The 20357-nt window shown below is 44.3% G+C and overlaps 1 protein-coding gene and 1 pseudogene across 1 annotated transcript in view; both read right to left on the bottom strand.

Annotated features, from left to right (window-relative positions):
* The window catches only part of Tmem65 (transmembrane protein 65), a 37319-nt gene extending 18259 nt beyond the window's left edge, over positions 1–19060 (bottom strand). Inside the window, exons 1-2 of the mRNA XM_050145149.1 lie at positions 18337–19060; positions 3834–3914 (exon numbers count right to left, since the gene is read on the bottom strand). Of these exons, the coding sequence (XP_050001106.1) occupies positions 3834–3914; positions 18337–18622 (367 nt within the window). The 5' untranslated portion in view covers positions 18623–19060. The remainder of the gene's footprint in view (positions 1–3833; positions 3915–18336) is intronic.
* LOC126503615 (uncharacterized) lies at positions 14345–14483 on the bottom strand (annotated as a pseudogene).
* Positions 19061–20357: the final 1297 nt, after the last annotated feature.

The following is a 20357-nucleotide window of genomic DNA, read 5'->3' as shown; positions in this document are numbered from 1 at the left end:
CAGAAACTATGATCTGTTTTTTAATGCTGAACGCTCATTAAATTAACCACACTTTATATCCTATAACTCTAAGCTTGAAACGACAGTTTGGAAACACCAAGAGTCTGAGTCCAACTCCATTTGCTATTGTGCTCACACCACAAGATAACTCTAAATATAGTGCTTTATTTCAGACTATTGCCGTAAGCATGGAAAAAAAATCAAGAAAAATATTTTTTTACATCGTTTTTAGTAAGTTTAAGCAGCAAAACAGCTTCCCTCGGTGAGGGCAGATAGCCTCTAGAGTCGGCGCCTGCCTTCTGAACGCTGGCCTCCTCCAGACCCACCCGGCATCTGCCCCAGGGAGGAGAGCAAGCAGCACAAATGAGTCCACTAAGGAACTCATGAGGGAGAACAAGTACAAAATTGGTGCTTTAAACAACACCCAGAGAGATAAGATTCCGGGCATTATGAATATCTGTTTAGCTTTTAATGGGAACAAAAAATATGAAGTGCATGATGAAATTCAACGTTGCGTTAAAGAGTACAAGATTCAAGCCATGCTGCAGGCAAAATAATTTAGCTAGTTTTATTAGACGACAAGAAGCCATGCACCAAAAAGGAATTTATAACACTACATAAACATGGCTAGGCAGCACACTTGCAAGAAACAAAAAATGAACACTCTTTAGAAACAGCAAAGAACTCAATTGATTAGGAGAGTTTAGTTAATGGGGCCTTTTATATAAAGATTTCAAAATCGTATTTTAAATACATGCCTTGGGTTAAACCCATGTGGTCCTGTAACTTTATTTAGCTATTAGAAGTGCTTATTGTGAGATACACATTATATTAGCAAAGATACTCCTGCTCAGAGCTGAGCGGAACTATGCACTCCCTAGATCTTCTGGAGGACCTGATGGGCAACGTAAGGCGGGACCACACCCAGCTTACTAGTACCTAGGAGCTCCTGGGCCAGTGACAGACTGCACATCTGAAACAGGCATACCCAGTGTGACAAGAAGGCTGCAGTGCTCAACTAGACACTAATTTACTGACCTGTTAAACTCAGCCTTAAGTAATAATTACCACACTAAAGATATCATCATTTTATTTTCCTATCTTTCACTTCACAGTACCTGTCTTTTAAGATAACCACACATACCACTGGTGTGCAGTTGCTTTTACATATGCAGCTGTGTATGTGCAACAATTACAGATGTCTTAACACAGGCTCCCCCGCTTTTATGCCTGTGAACAGCAAGAAACTATTAGTACATGCAATGCTTCTTTTAACAGGTTAATTCGGTAAAGCAACAGTGTAACTCTAGGAAAAGTCAGATTCTGCTACTTTTACTTACTGTGGGTATTTAGCTTTCTCTTTTTAAAACAAAAAACATATAGCCATGTGTGCTACAAAAGAAAAACTTAAACTGAGCTAGAAAAATCTACCTATCGTAGAATACCACAAATAGTACATCTGTCTGTGAGTATGGTTGCGTAACCCCAAAGACATTCATTTTAAAATAAAACTGCTTAACATCGAGGAAAGAACAGAGGTTTTTCTCAGTTGGTTGCCACCCTTTTCTCTTTCCACCATCCCTAAAATAAGGGTTCTCCCACAGAAAACGAGTGACGGAAGGAATCTTGGAACTGAAGCTCGTGGTTCTCAGTGGGATGCTGCCTCGTTCTAGAAGCAAATTCAGGGCTGCTTAGAATATGACAAAAATGGGAAATGCTATTAGCAGCAGGGGTTCAAAACTGTTTAACAATACCGTAGAGTCTGCCACAGCTAAGAACTATCAGGTCTAAAGGCAAGAAGCATGGCCACCAGGAAATGTGGTCTATATTCTCTCTTTGATGATGTGAAGATGTAGCCATAGGGATGGTGATTTAATCATGACAGAAAGCTGGTTCACAACCTAGATTCTAGATTTGAATTCCCTTTGATTGAATAAACCCCCAACAGAAAAATAAAGGGCAGTAAAAAAAAATAACAGCATGTAAATACATAGCACTATCATGACATTGGCTATGCATCAGTATTTCAAACAGAAAGAAAGCTGCAATTAAATACCAGATCCTCTTCAAGTGGTTTTCCCTCTCTCCTAAGATAAAATTTCCCTCAGACATAATTTCAAACACCTGTCATTTAAAAGAAAATAAGAAATCTGACGTACCTCACCACCACTCACCATGAAAAAGAAAGTAAAAAAAAAAATCCATAAGGCTCACCATGATCACCAGATAAAAAGCTACATGGATGGAGGTTGGGGATCACACATCAGATCTGTTTCTGCTGGTTTCAAAACTATGTGGCCTCCAGTACAGGGTCAATCTCCATCTCTAACCCTGAACAGATAGATCCACTGTCCTGAAACTGCACTGAACTAAAACTCTGCAGGGCTGATGCAAATGCCTGATGTGACAATGAACAGATGCCAAGGCCTGAACACACTGTCATAGGTGCGCAATCGAGAGTCTGAAGTCTCTGCATTCCCAAAGATTCAACTGTGCTCTCCAGGTGACGCACACCTTTAACTCCAGCAGAGACAGGTGGATCTCTGTGAGTGCCAGGCCAACCTGGTCTACAAAGTGAATTCTAGGACAGGCTCCAAAGCTCCAAAGAAACCCTGTCTTAAAAAAAAAAAAAACTTTCAACCTTTCAATTGTGTTCTTCTTTACTGCATACTGATAGCTTTCGGAAGGAAACTCCCTAAAAGAGACGGGAAAACTAGGGGCATAACTAGATACTAAGTTTCCAACGCCGAGCACCATCTGTGACCTCCTGTTAGTGCAGTTCCCACTCGGCACTGCAGTAACTGCTGGGGATGAGCGTCAGCAGTCCGCTCTGGAACAGCCTTTCGTTAGTGCCCACACTGGGAACAGCCTTCAGAATAACTCAAACCAAAACTATTCTTCAAAAGATACCAGCATTAAATGTGCATGCTTGCCTGCTTACTTTCTTTTTACACTGCATTAGAATTAGCAAAGTTGAACAGAGTAGAGGATTTTACAGGTAAGGAACTAGTGTGCCAATGTGAGTACAAACGTGCACACACAGGCTTGTGCCTCCTGTATTCCTCTGAAGTTCTGGCAACTCAGTTTTCGTCCTTGACAAATACTTTCTGAGTAGTATTTAATCCTTAGCCTTACAAAATTTCTTTAACCCATAAAGCCATAAAATCATTCAGATATTTTTCATCCACTGGACTGCATTGCTGGGCATGGCTAAGTGTTAACTAGTTAATACTGAATGTTAAATAGACTATGGATTGAAACCAGGATAGAGAATGTTGATTTTAAACTATTTTTCCCCGTGTGAACTTCAAACATAAACACAAATTCACACAATTCCACCTCTACTATTATATGCAACTGTACAGATAGCAAATCAAAAAAACCAAGAACAAAACAGCCTTTCACTTCTGGCTTTACCATGAACTTAGAACTTACGTAAACTTTTAGACTATTCAAGAGCACGTGTCTATATACGGGGGCGGGAGGATGTGCACTGAGATAGGGTGTTGTTTCGTAGCCCAGGGTGGCTTTGAACTAGTAAAGCTCTTGTCTCTGCCTCCTTGTGGAGCACTAAGACACGAGCTGCTCCCTGGCTGTTGTTTTCTCAGCACCACAAACTCAGTCCCTTAGTTAGTTAAGTGTGCGGTTATTACCTAATCACATCTACAGGCCAGGGTTAGATAATGCAGACATTCTGCTGGCAGTCTAAAATATTAATGCAAAAGGAAAGTTTTGAAGCATTCTATTCTGAACAAGCAAGAAGTCCTGTCAATTAGATGCTTAGCTATTTGCAATAAACATCGGCCAAACAACACTGTCAGGTTGTACTGTACCAAAACTGTCAGGGGTCTCTGCTGACGATACCTCCTTCGCATGCTTCACAATGACCATCTCGGGTTTGGGAAATCTGCATGCTAAAAATATTCTAAAATCAGAATGCAGTCAAGCAATGGAGTCATTACAATGTGTGCACGAATAAAATATGTTAAGAATTTTTAAGTGCTATATGCTAGTATACAGGCAGTCCTTCCTATGCACAGGACTGTATAACTGGATGCAGTATTAAATGCTGCTGTTATAGCCAATGGGGGCTAGGTCTGGCTCCTAGCGGGCGAGGCTCTGGTGTGTCTTAGATCCCCAACACTGAGTAACAATAATAACAACAACAATAATAATAATAGCCAGTAGAAAAAATTTAAAGTGTTCTGTGACCTTAAAGAATTACTTCCCAACCCCCATCACCCAGGAGTACATGCCTATAACCCCAGCACTAAGGCCAGCCTGGACCACAGAGTCAAGTCCCAGGGCAGCCTGAGCTTAGTGAAACCCTTTCTTAAGACAGAAAAAGGAAAGGGTGAAGATGAGGCAGGTGCACCCGTGTGAAAGCCAGAGGACAGCTTCTGTCATGTGACACTATACCCAGGCATGATAACTTTATTAAATCTTTATCAAAATACCATCACCCTGGTCTCGGGTCTCTGGCTAGGATAATACAAAGCAACCCAACAATCACACCGCGTCCTCCTCCTCTCTGTCCTCCTCACTATAACAATTGGCCTGGGATTAGAAGTGTGCGCTCACACTCAGTCCACACTCTTCTTGTCCATGATGCACCACTTTCATTTTCTCCATCAACTCCTGGTTCATTTGCCCATTCGTCTGATGGTTGTTTGCTGAGACAGGGTCATAGTGCACTGCCCAGGGTAGCTGAAACCCCTGAGTTCAAAAAAACCCTCTTGCCTCATTTTCCCAAGTAGTTACAACCACAGTTATGTGCAACCATGCTTGATCTTCAATTCCCTATTGGTTATCCACTCTGTGAAATGTTCCACGGGTTTATCACTAGGAGACAAGAAGAAACACACAGCATGCTCTTCTGACAATGAAGAGCAGAATGGATACACAGTAACCAAGTATGAACACCTGTGATGAGATTGGTCAGGAGCACCACACACACCTGTGTTTACAGAGTGATTTGTGAATTGAGGCGCTCAACAAAATTTGTAGAAAAGTTTGCACTTTATACAATTACTCGAGGTTAAAAATTGCAGCCACGTATTTTGGAGATAACACTGTTTAACTAAATCACCATCATTTAAATCCTGGGAACCATATAAAACAGAAACAGCCTAAGCAAATGAAAAATAGATTAATAAATTATGCATAAACTTTACATATGCAAATTAAGAAATTATTTTCCTCAGAGGCTAAATTTTTCTTTCTAAATTATTCAATTTTACTAGCATTCGACTATCAGCGTAGGTTTTTACTAATCTATAATGAAGTCAAGTTCATCTGTTAAACCTTGCATTTAAAAATAAGGGAATTTTACCACAAACTGGCTAGAAAGTTTTTCAATATGCCTTTCCACTTATGACTGGAAAACAAAATAAAACCTTAATAGTTATCTTTAAAAAAAAAAACTCATAGAAAATTGTCCCTGGTATCCAAGAGTTACATACACAGAGCTGGCAGAGTGTAAAAACAGACACAGGTAAGTAGAGTGCTGGACCGCACACTGTGACCTTCCTGCAGGAAGAACTGCGCTCCTGACAGAGGACAGCCTTCCCGAAGAGCAAGGCTTTGGGCTTAGCCTTAAAACACTGCCCATTGTAAACAAGCGGGAGAGGAGAAATGGGGAATGATTCCTTCCCATAGATGTAGCCCAACAGTCATGAGATGAGTCTAAGTCGGGCAGGGCATTTATGCAAAAGGTGAGGAAGGCAGAGTGATACACACAACAGGTCTCACGGCTAAAGCTGGGTGTGGGAGCAGATGCATAGCAGGGCCGGAGGTCAGGCTGGAACAAGGTACTGAAATCCACTTTGATTGAGGAGTGGTAGGGGCGTGCACTGGGTGTCAGTGCCCAAACAAAAGTGAAAGGACATTGGCACGAGAAGGCAACGGCAGTGCCGGTGGTGGCACGCTGGTGACAGACAGAATCGGTGACTAGAAAAGAGATATATTAACACTAATAGCAGTCACAGCTCCCCGTCCTTCTACCCACTCTTCCGCAATGCCCCCTGAGCCCTGCTACAGCTGCCCCACTACTACCGATGGCTCAGTCACTCACGCCCAGCACTCTGAACAGTCAAGTACATCTGCATGAGCCACCACCTGACAGAGGAAGCAGCTTCTCTGACTAAGGCTAGGGGCAGCATATATACAGATAAATATTTAGAGAGAAGTTTGACAACATGACCACTTAGCAAAACAGTATCAGTAAGTTCTCCCCTTGGGCCTATGGCTTCTCAAGACTTGGGTTTTCAGTATTTTCAGCTCCAGGCATGACTTCAATCCTGGGGAGCAGGCCTCAAATCCAATCAAGAGAGGGGTTGGTTACCCTATAAACTGTCCTGCCTTTATTGCAGCTGTAGGCACAACTTGACTGGCAGGTCAGTGTTGCAGCATGCAGTACTGGGTAAGACCACTGATGTCTCTCCTCCCTCCCATGCCCCAGCAGGCTACACAGCACCTTTTAGCACCAGGAAAGCTAGCCAGGGGAGAGAGAATTCTCTGGTCAGCTCAAGGATTGATTTCACCAAGTCCTACAACCAATGTGGTATCTTCAGCAACAGAGTCTTACAACCTAGTGGTGATGGGTAACATAGCAGGAACAGCAGCAACAGCCGCTACTGTATGGATGACTCCGGGGCCTCCCTGGCCAGTAACTCATAGGGAGACGGCCTGTACACAGCACTGAGATTTTCACTAAAAAACTGTCTCCTGGGAGCAGTACTGTTCACTCGTGGTACCACTGTTCGAACGCCCTTTTCCCCCCTTTTAACTGTATTTTTAATTAGTTTACAAACTAGTAGGGTCTCTAAAATTTCTTCAAACATCCTTAGTCTTGGTTAACCCTTAGCCAATACCTCTTCTCATCTGGTGTTCTAGTTTATAGGAAACGCACACCAAAGTGCTCTGATCGCAGTGAACACTGGCTGTACAATACAAGCTTCAGTTGCCTGCAGGCCTAAGAGAGGGCTCTCAGCAGCCACGGTCTGGGGGAGCGGGGGAGGCTGAAGCTGGAGAATACTGATTTACCTAAGGCTCTAGACTCTGCCCAGAACCGTCTACTGTCAACAGTCCCCTTCACAGAAGCGAGACTAAGAACTCCCCACCACCTCAGAACAATGAAGAAGGGCCATCCCAACTCTAGACCTCGCCCCACGGGCAGCTGAGTCTTCTCTTCAGATTTTATTATACCAAAATTTTATTCCTTTCCCTGCCGAAGCTGGGCCTGGCTCTCCCCTTCTCTCCTACAGTAAGGGCTGCAGCAACAGAACCCGATATACTTCTTGCCTGTTATTCTTTGTAGCACAGACTGATTCCCAAGGTTCTGTAACCTATGACTGAGACAACGGGGCTTCATCCCAGGAATTCAATTCCTAATGATTCAGGGAAGGGAAGAAATGTTTATTGAACAATACTTGGAAGTCTGTAAATGTGAGCTTGTACCAAAAAATTCTGAGTAATCAAAAATAAGTGCAGAAATCACGGGAGGAGAGCAGCACTTTCAAAAGGCAGATGAAAATGCTCTGTGTCTGGAGATATTCCCTGATGAAGTGCTTGACTGGGGAGCATGTTCTAGGCAACAACAGGAAATAGCATAAAATAAAATAAATAAAAAGTAATCCAGCCATGCATCACTTAATCGGGGCACATCTGAGAAAAGCGCTGTCAGGGAATTCCAGTCGTGGGAACGTCACGGAGTGCATTTAAACAGTGATGCTGTCACCAGGCAATTCCGAGTTTCTGGAGCACCATGGTATATGCGGTTCACCACGGCCATGGTTTGAGCATAGCCTGACTGCATTCCAAAGGTACGGTGGGCCCTAGGGTAGTGCTGCTGAGGGTGACAGAATCTCTCTCTACAAGGCCAAGTAATTCCTTAGGTCCTTGGGGATATGCCCTAGAAAGGGATTATGGGAACCTATGAGATCCAGGGTCTGTCTGTCTCTCATGTACATCCTTCCTCCCCCTGCCCCTGACTTCCCGTCTGGAGACTGTACCACTTATGCCTCTACCCACATGCTAATGGCTTCCACAGGACTCCCATACTGCTGTCTGCACCATGAAGGAATGCAGCCACGAGACAGCTGCAGGGCTTGAACAGTTAGGCTTCTCAAGACTCTGCCTCCAAAACTCCAAGCTAAGTTCTATCTTGTATCTGGCATTGGGCACAGCATCAGAATGTAGCCTCTGTTATACATTATTTATGCTTTGTAGCTACAAAACCATGTTAACAGGTCATTCTTCCTAACATCTTTAAGAAGCAAACCCCTTCAAAGCAGAAAAAAAAAATTCTAGGATAATTTCTTTAAAATATAAGACCATGTGCACATGCAAATATAAAATTCTACCACTTTGTAAAATGTACCACACCTTATAGCATCATGATGATACTAGTTTATACTTCTCAACTCAAATCTACCTACATTTGCTATCTGCATGGCTTCAACTTCCTACTGCCTTAAAATAAACAAACAAATAAAAAAAAGTTCTAACCTTTGTTATTTAAAATACAGTCCCTGAACCTGTAAAACATGGAAATCCCTGGGAACTCAGGAGGAAGTGTAAAGCCTTTAAACCTACTGAGACAGACTCTTCATTCATATCCTATTTTCAGATAACACACGTATAATAAACGCTGTTAAAGTAAGTCTGCTTTCCACGGAAATACCGAGAGCTACAAGAAACATTACCCACGTCTATAATGAAATAAGACCAAAGTCAATTCGCATTTAAAATCTTATTTCAGACCCCTAAGAGAACGGCAGTCCAGGGCAAGCAACTGGAACCTTGTCAAGAGCCTACAAGGGCAGAGGAGACATTAGCAGTTGTTTGCCCGGGACGGATGCAACCGTACACCATTAAGAGTCCAGCTAGAGAGGAAGAGCAGGCAAGGCAGCGTGAAGGGCTGATGGGAGTGCAGAGATGCTAGGAGTCTGCCTGCATCTCCTTGAAGATTTCTACTCAAAATTATCCACAATGAACCCAAAGTGTTCCTGATGATGGTTGCCCATAACATATAGTGTAACTCCACTACACCGTGCTTCTGACTGCCGCTCAAGGTCAACAAACGAGGCTCAAATCCAGGACTGCTAGCCCCATTTCCCCATCTTCCTAGGAACAGAGAGCTATGCGAATTCACGTCTCCCAACCAAAGGGCACCTGATGCCCCAGAAATTTACTTCTACAGCTTCTGAGCCTGAACTGCTCATAGCTGATAACTTATCTACATACAAACTAGACATTGCTCACTTTTCCTGCATATGGTGCAAATGTAAATGCTGGCAAATCCCACTCTGCCTATAAGCTTCTCACCAAGAACAGATCCCACCTGCTGAACAGCCACACATTCTCTACAGAAGGCTGCCAAAGAGTGTGACTCGTTTACATGTGAAATTTAAGTTTTTTCATCATGAAAATCCTTAATTACTTTTCAGTTTTCCTCAAACAGAGAAGATTGCTGAGATTACAGCAATGGAAGATGACCCTCTAGATGGCTGCCTACAAGGTCACTTTTATTGCTGGCTCCAGGAAAGATGTTAAAATGTCATCCTGCGATGAAGCCATGTTTCGAAGGGTAGTACAATTTGCAAATAAACTGAGGGTCGGAAAGGGGTAGAGACAGAGAAAGACAAGCTATGTGTGAATTTACACAGCTCAGAAATTACGTCTGTGATGAACTAGAATCCTACTCAGGAGCCACCTGTGGCAATGAGCCCCCACAGGGTAAACTCTAGCCCCACAGCTCCCTTCTGTACCCCAAGTTCCCTTCACAGAGTCAAACCCTTCCTTATCTGTGTTTCCTTTTTCGCCATCTAAATTTGGCCGCTCCCCGTGTGACCACCATAAACGACTTCTGAAACAGACACTGCTCCCTCTTGTTCTTAACGCCAAGGGACACCCCCACCCAGTGCCCCTCTCACCACCTGAACTGCCCCATCACCCACTCGTCTGAAATGCTCTCTTCCTTACTCAGCTTTCAAATCACATTACTGCTATTTTTCCATCTCCGTCTAGACATCCGCAGCCATCTACTTCTGGTTTTCCTTCCTCTCCCCATCCAGGAAGCACTGGTGCATCTCAGAGCGACCTCCTAGGAGCTTCTCCTTTCACTCTGCTCCCTCTGAACGCTGGTGCCCACGGAATAGCTCTCCGTCATTATCTCACAGGCGCACAATTTACAGAAGGCTGTGAATGAACTCAAACACTGGTGTCCAGACTTCTCCAAACTTCTACCCAATCTTATTAACTATGCTACACACTGAGGTCCCTTACTGACAAAGTAATGATGCCGTGTGTGTGTGTGTGTGTGTGTGTGTGTGTGTGTGTTGAATATGTATTTGTGCACATATACAGGCTAAGTTATGATACCAGCTGGGTATGGTAATGCAGGCCTACAATGCCGGCACTTAGGAGTTTGAGGCGACCCTACCTCCAAAACACAAGCAAACATACAAAAGAGATAACACTGGCAAGTATTGATTTTAGTTATTATTTTTTGGATATTTGTATATTCATCCCAGTATAAATATTCAAAAAGGAAGAATACGAATTGAAGTTTTAAACCCAGGCAAAGCAGGGTTATAACTCAAATAGGACACGCAGCTTGAAAGATCTTGGACAAAGTACCCTTAGCCTCTGTTTGTCAATCTAAAAAAAAAAAAGAAAAGAAAACATCCTCCAAGAATAGTAAACAGGGTAAGTACATGAAAATTCAGTTCAGTGTATCTAGCAGCTACCCAGTAACCTACACACAGCAGTAGTGAAGACATGCCTATAACAGCAATCCCTGTAACAATAATATACAACAAAAACCCAGAAGTTACCTGACAAAATTCCAGACTGACTTTTAAATTACAGATTTTTTTTAACATGCTAAACAGTCTATCCTCAAATTCAGAAGGAAAACAGGAAATCTGATCTAAGCCAAGAACATCATTCTAACTTAAATTTCTAGCAGCTTAAAGATTCATAAAAAGACAACTACTTTTTGAGTGTTTAGAACAATGATAATCCAGCCATATCCTAGATGTTATTAATAAAAACACTCCCAAGGAAATCTTCCCTGAGAAAGCTGAGGCTGGATCTATAACCAGGTGATGGATGTCACTGGTTGGCTGGAAAGACAAATGAGTATTGGTCCCTGAAGTATCAATCAGAATTAAACCTTCTGTTGGGGGGGGGGCGTGGAGGGACACGGGTTTTATTTTACTAATAAAAGAAAAATAAATTATAAGCACTGTGGAATGGTAACAAATAACAGAACGGCACGCAGTGGAAACACCAGCAGAAATGCCAGAAGCACACCTCCTCACAGAGCAGGAAAGAGTCACCGGGAATGAATGAGAACAGAGCAGAATGTGTGAGTGCCCTGAGGGGTGGGGAGTGGAGGGGGGTGGAAAGCAGGCTAAGCCCAACCTACCTCACTCTCACTACGACTGTCTAAAAACCTAAAACAGCTGTGTTCCGCGGGCATTAGGTATAATGACTAGTGTGTCTACAAATAGAAGTAGGCTCAGAGAAAATCATCATACCAAACTGCAGTATGGAAGGCCTCTGGCATTTAGTGGAGGGTACGCTGTACACATTCTCACACTTTATCTAAGGCAGAGAAGGGAGTATGTTCAAATGTAGCACATCAAAAGTCAGAAGAATAAATGTTTCGTAGTTGCAAATTCTTTTTACAAGAACCTCACATTAATTGGACTGTTTGAGGTGATTTTTAACTTGTAACTACTTGTTACATGATTATGTGCCTTAAAGAAGATATAAAGCAGTAAGCCAAAGACATGACTGAAATCCTATAAAGCTACCTACTAATTAATTCAACTGACTAGAATAATATGTTAATAAAATCTGCACTCAGGGATTTGGTCTGTTTGTTCCAGTGATTTTATAAGCAGGCACGCCACAGGAAAGCAGACAAGAATGTGATTATGCAAACATCACTATTTTTAGAAAAACGAATTCTCTACTAAGAATGACTTAATATCAAGTCATACCCAACATTTAAGATCATGCAACTTCTTTCAGTTCCATGCAATCCTATTCATGATCCTATAAATCACTGGTTTTATAGTGTTCCAACTCTCCTACCCACAAATTTGTTCATTAAAAACTTGCTTGCCATAACTGCTATAGAAGAAGAAGAGGAGAAGGAGGAGGAGGAGAAAATGCCAAATAGTAAATCAAAGAAGAGTGACATTTGATTTATTTGAAAGTCATACTTTCTAACTTGCTAATGTTTTGAATTTAGTTAAATGAAGAAACAACACAATCAAGGAAAATAGTTATCAATAAAGTTCATTGATCAGACAGATGACAAGTTTACTAATTAGGTTAAGAATTATCCTCAGGACACAAATCGCTGTCAAACAAAACAGTGAAGTCGGGGCAAACATGAAGCTAATGAGAGGAGAGACAAGTCCCAACAGCTAAAGAAACAATTTCAACGTTTCATATAAACGACATCTCTCAGCCAGATTTTGATAATCCTCTCTCTGCAAGGCTCCACATTCCCTACCATCCAAGAAACATTTAGCTACACTTAGAGACATTTTTGGCCAACATAGCTAGGAGAGTGTGGAAGGGGGCCACCAGCAAATGGTAGGCACAGAGAGGAGGACTGTATTTTAATATCCTATGAGACAGCCCCCAAAGCAAAGAATTACCCAGCCCAAAATGCCAACACCTAGAACGTGGTAAATCCTGATAGAAAGAGATGAACACTGTGCATCTCAGCAGCTAAAAAGAATCGCTGTAGCAGCACCTGGTATGGGAACCAATGTTCAAAAGGGGATCTTATACCCTATAAAAAACTAACACAATGATCTGTAAAACCTTCAACAGGAAATTCATTTAATATACAGATACGAAGGAACTACAATTATTTGGCAGAATCACTCGCATAAAATACTAAGTTCTCTTTCCTTGAATGTGGGATGAGCCCTAGAGATGTGCTTTCTTGATCAACAGCATGCAGCAAGGAGGGCAGTGTGGGCTTTCGAGACTAGATCATAACAAGTCTAGAGGAAGCTGGATCAGGGGCCTCAAAGATGTCCACAGACTTATCATCCAACCTTTGAGTATGCTACCTATATAGTAAAGGGACTTTACAAGTGTAATTTAAGATTTTAAGGGGAGATTATTATGAATTATCTGGTTGAGTCCTAAATGTTGTCACAAGCTTTATAAAGGGGCATGTGCAATGAGGCTTGTCCAGGGCATAATAATTGCTAATTGAAAACTAAATGTAGTCACAAGAGTCCCTACAAAGGGAAGGCACAAAACACAACAACAAAAACAAAAACAAAAATGTCACCCAAAGCAGAGATCAAGAGATGGGGCCAAGAGCCAAGGAATGCTAAAAGCTGGAAGAAAAAAGGAAGAGATTCTCCCCGGAGACTCCAGAAGGACTGGATCTTGCTGACAAACACCCTTCAAGACTCACTTTGGATACTGAGTTGCCAAAACTCTAGAAGAGTAACAGTGTGTTGTTTTTAGCAGGAATGGGTACTAACTTGGCACAGCAGCAATGAAAACTGACACAAAGTTTTACAGCTTCTCTTATCCATCTTGAACATTTCCTCTAGGAGCTCTAACCTATTACCTAAATGCTGCAGCCATTCTGAATATGCCACTCACGTGATTGAGGAAACCTGTCTCTGCCTGAATCAGCAGTTCTAATTGGCCCAGCCCCCTGTGAGTAAACCCTTTTTGGATCCTCTGGTTAGCCACTCCTGCCCTCTTGCTGAGTCCAGTTGGGGCTACCCCTCCTGCATTTCTCTTTTATTATCTCAATCAAGGCACTGAAAAGTCTTTATTCCTGTGTCTTAATTGGCATAGGAAGTGCTTTTTTTTTCTCTTGGAGCAAAAGCTGAGACCATTCTAATCTATCCCAGAGGCTAGGATGTTGGCACAACTGCTTCTTTCTCATATGATCCTGAAGAACAGACTCTGGAGAATAGGGAGTTTTTAAAGGCACAAGACTCCTAGAAGAACAATCTCCACGACAAAACTTGATCGCGTCTAAGGACACTAGAAGTCCAGCCCAAGAGAAGCCAGACTTTTACTGTGTCAAAGGCCCTTTAGGTTACTTGCCAGCACTTCAAACAGAGGCTTGGCCTACCTTAAATAAACAATCACAAAAGGGGAGGAGTGAAGACATACAGTTTAGAATTATCTAGATAACATGGAGTGGAGTACGTAAGTGGTAAAAATAAACTTTAAAAGTACACAATTACTGTTTACACAAAGAAGCAAAATTGTAAGCAAATGCGTCTCCTGTTGTCAGAAAAACTGCACTATTCACCTTGAAATATTTTTTTCTTTTCAGAGTAAAACATGAACACAGTCCCTCCCTACCACAAAATATACAGTCAAGTTTGCCCCATTTGGGGAAACCGCAGGGGTGAGCACATCCTAGGAAAACCACCTACTTGATTATGGTATCCCCTCAGCCAGGTAAGTGTCACCTTGGTATAGCTTATTTGCCATATAAAATAAATCTTTTTTAAAGTTTTGAATACATTTAACAATAATATTCCCTAAGAAGCTTTTTTCAAATCTCGTCTCTTATGGTATCTCTCCCAAAGCCAGCTCTTGTCTTACGTAACTCTCCAGTAACTGCCCATTAAACCTCAGTAAGTATGGCAATCAGCCTCCAGCATGACCTCATTGGCTCCCAATCACTGATGCAATATTCACATCCTGTAGAGGACCCTCCTACAAGGTACCACAGCACACAAGAGCTGTTACTCCTAAGACTGCACTATAAAAGACTGGCTTCCAGACATCCTTCCTTCCCTGAGCACCCATCTTGCCTCCTCTATCACCCACCTCTCCAGGAATTCTACCTTGAAAGCTACCAACCCTGTAGAAAGGTCCATGTTACAAAGAACCGACAATGCCAGCCAATAGCCATGTGAGTCCTGCTGGGAGGGAATGCCCCAGCCAAGATCTCAAAAAGCCAAAAGCTTGATTTCCATATCATGAAACACTAAGAATAAGGAAAACCCAAGTCAGTGGCTCCAGGAATCCAGAACTGTGAAGGAAAGTGTGAGAGACTTGCTCTGTGTTTCTGCATAATTTGTTTTCCTGTATCAGGTAACAACTAATACAGTGACTGTTACCTTGGTTCAAAACCAAAAAAAAAAATGTAAACAGAAATGTTATAAACAAAAATGAGGAAGAAGAAAGACTGTTTTAAAATCTTGGCTTAAAAAGCCCGGCGATGGTGGCGCATGCCTTTAATCCCAGCACTTGGGGGGCAGAGGCAGGCGGATCTCTGTGAGTTCGAGGCCAGCCTGGTCTAGAAGAGCTAGTTCCAGGACAGAAACCAAAAAAGCTACGGAGAAACCCTGTCTCAAAAATAAAAATAAAAATAAAAACTTGGCTAAAGCTAAAAGGCAACTGTAACAACTTCGGCTTGTAAAGGGAATGTAAACGGCAACTGTAACAACTTCAGCTTCTAAAAGGCAACTGTAACAACTTCGGCTTGTCTTTAGTCCTACCAAAGAGCCATCAGCGGAATGCAGCCCGCTTCTGGGAGAGAGAGCCAGTGTGCAGGTCAGAGTGCGACATAAACTTCTTCAAATTGGGAAAGAAATCGGCTTGTAATTTTAAAATCAATACAACCCAACTCACTAAGATAAGCAACCCCGCAAAGTCGGCCTCACGGCTGTGAACTAATTCTGGAGAGCTGCTATCTTCTCACAAATCCTACCACAGGCCTGCTGTGGCACACAAGAAAGATATGGACCAAGTGCCAAATTTCAGCAGATCTCACGACCCATCTCAAAGAAAGATGATTTTTTTTTCTTTCTGTAATGTTTCATCAAAGTCAGAACACTTCCTTGGATGATCTAAGCATCTTCCCAAGGGCACACAGGCTTTCTATAGTAAGAAACAGCCCTTTCAAGTGATTGGCTGTCATTAGAAAGGACAGCTAGTACTCATATTTTAATACATTAGTACACTAGATAGCATTTTAAAACATCATGAAGACGGGTGAGAGGGCTCACTAGGCGCTTGCTGCCCAGCCAAAGGGTTGGGTGTGATATCATTGGGAGGAAAGACGGGATGACTCCCACTACATTGTCCTCTGGCCTCCAAAAGCATGAAGAGGCACACTCACATACAAAAATAAGAGATTAAAATATAATTAAAAATTAAGAAGAAACGCTGGGAAAGCAAAGAAAAACATGAGAGGTTTTCTTTTGGGGGGGAAGCTACATCGATTTCAGCAATAGCATACATGAGCTGCACACATTCCCAATGCAGTAAGACCCCTCGTGATTGATCAAAAGTAACTTACTAAGTAAGTCCAGCTGTCCTCATAACTACATGTACTGGTGATGGAAACTGTAAGTGAGCACCGAGGCGGGCTAAAAAATTAATGCAGCAGCACCTCTAAGTGTCACTTAACTCAAAAGGCAATGATTTAGTCAGGAGCATCAACAGAAACAGCTGGGCAAACGCCAAAGTCCTCTGGCCTATAAACAGGGAGCATTCACCCACCACATCCTTTCCTAGATATTCACCCTTTTCTCCTGAACAAACACGTTTACATTACCAATGGCATCCTCAAATAACTTAGGTCGTTAGGCTTTACTGATGCTAATGACCTCCATGGACTTGAGTTTCTAGGTTCTTCCAAGGATATCTAAAACCATCTTAGATTTAAAAGTACTGCCTTCGTTGGAAAATGTGGCACTCCTACCTGATGCACTGCCAGCGTGTGCAAAAATAGTAACGTGTGAGATAAAACTGAGCAGGTCAGGTATTGTGGAACACGCTTTTCAATAACGACTATAAAATTATAGTCACAGCGTCCTCGCTCATAACATAACATGTTGACGACGTAGAACTTCCAAGGTCTTGCTTTGGAAAAGGGAAACTGGACGTTGACATAGTCTTGCCTGAGCGACAAAATTTGACCTTCTAAGACAAGACGATCTATATTGCTTTTCAGAGAACATATTTTTAAGCCACACACAGAGAACACACACAGACTAAAAATGTGCTCGTATTCAGTATGACTTCCTGTAATACTGTGATTCGCCGACTGAAGTGATTGGGATGCTGCATTTTCCTGTAAAAAGCATTGTGGGTAAGCAATGTTTGAAATTATCCACTACTTTATATTAGTTCACAATCCCCTAAACTGAGAAAAAAAAACTAAAGTAGTTAAAGGGTATAACTAATAAAAAAAAAAGTTTCTTAATTAATAAAGGTAAGGTATGTTAATACGAGGTAAAACTCACTTTCCTCTCAGGCACAGGCCAATGGACAAACTTTTAAGGGGCCTGAAAGACACATTCCAAATACATGCGCTCCACACTTCAGAATGTATGGAATGTTTATACATTATACAGTGCCAACTTCAACTATCTAAAAACTTTCCGACACATTCGAGCGTGATATAAAACAGTAGTGTGTTCTGTGTATACAACAGAATTTTATGTAGCAAAAAATATATTTTAAGACTTAATCCATTTTTATCTTTGCATCCTTTTGAGTCTTTTTCTGAACTTTTGGCCTTTTCACCTACACTCAAATCTGACCTACCACATTCCGCGCTCGTCTTAAAAATATCCTATCTTAACGTGTCTGTTTAAAAATAGCTGTCCCTTCATCCTTTCCCAATTATTTTTAAGTAGACGCGTGCTCTTCATTGTCAAGCCACAGATTCCCTAACTTCAGCCACCCCAGAACTCCCTTATTCTTTCCAACTCGAAGGAAACAAAAACTGGAGTTCAATTCGAATCTCCAGGCTTCCAGGACACACATAGTGACTGGCTCGATACATTCTTTCCATTCCGCGAAAAGATTTCCTTGGGCCGGTCCACAACCAGATGCAACAACGCACACCCTAGAGCATCCCTGACTCGGGAAGTTACACCCCTTTTGAGGGGGACATCCACGCACCTTCAAGAAAGTTTCTTCTTGCCTGCTCAGTTCGTAGCCCTTTCTTAGAGCAGGCAGGGCATGCCACCTGCATGGGTGCATGTTTCAGGAAGACACCAAAGGCTTAGGGAATGGAGGGCCGGAGAGAGGAGGCACACGGGACAAACCAAAACACAATCCCAAGAGTCAGCAGGCATTTCAGGCTGAAGCTCCTGAATTCCATGGCTAGCGAGGCCCCAGCCAGGCTTGGCCCCAGCTGCCAGGCACGACCCGTGCGTGTGCGTGTCCTACCTGCCTCGGGGACACTTAGGAGGTGGAAAGTTTCCCCTTTCGGTCGGTCCCAGGCGCGGGGTCAGCGGGTGGGGAGGTGACAGGGGTCCAAGAACGAGGTCTTCCCAGGCGGCCCCACCCGCTTACCTTGGGCGATGGCAATGGACTCGAAGCGGTGCAGCTCTTTGAGCAAGCAGCTCCTCTCGGTGGAGTGCAGACTGTAGATGAAATCGCGCGCGCCTTGCGCAGTGTTCAGCGCCTCCATGGGCTCCTTCTTGGGGTGGGTGCCCAGGAGCCGGGGACCGCCGGGGACCCCGAGCGCCAGCAGTCCCCGGCCACAGCCGCACCAGGACGGCGGGCGGGGCGCGGCGGCAGGGCCCGGCCTCAGGCTGCGCACCGTCCGGCTCCCCAGCAGCGGCAGCAGCCGGGACATGGCGTTGGAGCGCGACCCCCGCGACAGTCCCTGGCTTCGGACGCAGCTGGACAGAGGCTCAGGAGCTGGGCTCAGCCCCGCCCCGCCCCGGCTCCTCCAGACGCACGGCCCGGGCACCGGGCACCATGCACTCGGAGGGCCCGCACGGCGATCGCCTCCCCTGCCGTGCCAGCCCCGCTTCCCGCAGGCCCTGAGCCCGGAAAAACTTTCTGTGCGGCAGCCGGGCCGGGAGCTCGGAGCGGGGAGGGCGGTGCGAGCGGGCGGGCGCCTCCCGGTTGAGGAGCGGCGGCGCGGGCGGGCGGGCTCAGCGAGCGTGTCTGATCTTCCAGAGGGATGAGTCACCGCGCGCCGCCCTCCTTCGGCGCCGCCCTCCGCCGCCGGCCGCTTTCCCACCCTCCGGCCTCCCGCAGTCCCTGCTCGGTAGGGCTGCTGCGCCCTCAAAGCTACCGCGCCGTCAATCAGACCGGAGCCGCAGCCGCCACCCCTAGCGGTGGAGCGCGGGATGGCAGGGCGGGGCGGCGGAGAGGAGGCGGGGCTTGGGCGGAGCCACGCAGGCGCAAAGTCTCCCTAGAGGAACCTCACCCTGGAGTCTCCGCCCACTCCCTTGCGTAGCGAGGGAAGGAAGGGGCTCGTACCCGGGTTCGTGGTGTCTGCTTTTGTTAAATGCACAGCAGGGAACAGCAGAGTTTAGGACCCGCGGTCGGCGCGGTGCTACGGCTGCCGCGCGGCTCTCTGCAGCATCTCTCTAAATCCGGAGCTTGAATGATCCTGGTGGAACAGCGGGGCGCCTAAGAGCCTCGTGGGGTCACCGCACCTGCCCAGGCCTGTGGGAAATGGAGCACAAAGAGCCGCGCCCTTTGCGGAGTCGGTGCCCACCGCAGCCAGACAGCTCGGCGCTGAAACGCCCGCTCTGGCCGCTCCCTGGGGAGAGCTGGGCCGGTTCTACCCGTCCCTAGAAGAGGCGGATGGGTTTGAGACTGAGACTTCAAGGTTTAGGGAGGAAAACACCTTTTCCCTAGCCTGATGACAGCCGCTTACTTGCAGATTGCTAATTCTGGAGCCAGAGGCAAACATGTAGTAAAACCTTATGTGAGTGGTCTCTAGTGATTTACGTCTTTCTGTGTGCCACGCAGAAGAGAAAATTCCGTGGTCCTTCGTCTCCAGACCCTAGATATCTCCGAGGCCTGGGTCAGGTGTCCCCTACTCCATGAAGCTTTCCCTTCTTTGTAAGGGGGAAGATCACAGCTTTATCTGAACCTATCTAAGGACACTTAGGCACCCTATCTTAGAAAATAAATCTGCTTAGACGATAAATCTACTCAAGTGTAATCAAGCTCCAAATCCCCATCTTTATCGTAACCACGGCTGCTGCCAGCTCAGACCTTGTGTCTCGTAAATATGCTATAAGCGGGTAAGACGGTACTGTCAGCCCTCTCTAACTATGGTTCTGAATCTGCAGATGAAATCAGCCTCAGATCCAAAGTATTTGGAAAAAATGTGCACCTGCCTGGAGCACATGTCTTTTTTTTTTCTTGTGATTATTCCCTTAATATATCAGAGTAATAACTATTTCATGTACTTAGACTTCCTTGGTTACTGCAAATAATTGAGAGGTGATCTAAAGTATGTCAGAGGGCCCAATCAGTTGTATTTTCATAAACGCTTTAGTTAAAATTGATGTGTCCAAGCTGAGGGGGAAAGACCCTTGGCTAGATTGGGTAGCACCTTCTGCCAG

This window comes from Alexandromys fortis, unplaced genomic scaffold (assembly GCF_014885135.2).
Source record: "Alexandromys fortis isolate MF-2015 unplaced genomic scaffold, M_Fortis_MF-2015_v1.1 scaffold_2_1_26212458, whole genome shotgun sequence".
Classification (NCBI taxonomy): Eukaryota; Metazoa; Chordata; class Mammalia; order Rodentia; family Cricetidae; genus Alexandromys; species Alexandromys fortis.
Note: the sequence above shows the minus strand (reverse complement) of the source record. Positions and strands in the feature narration are given on the sequence as shown.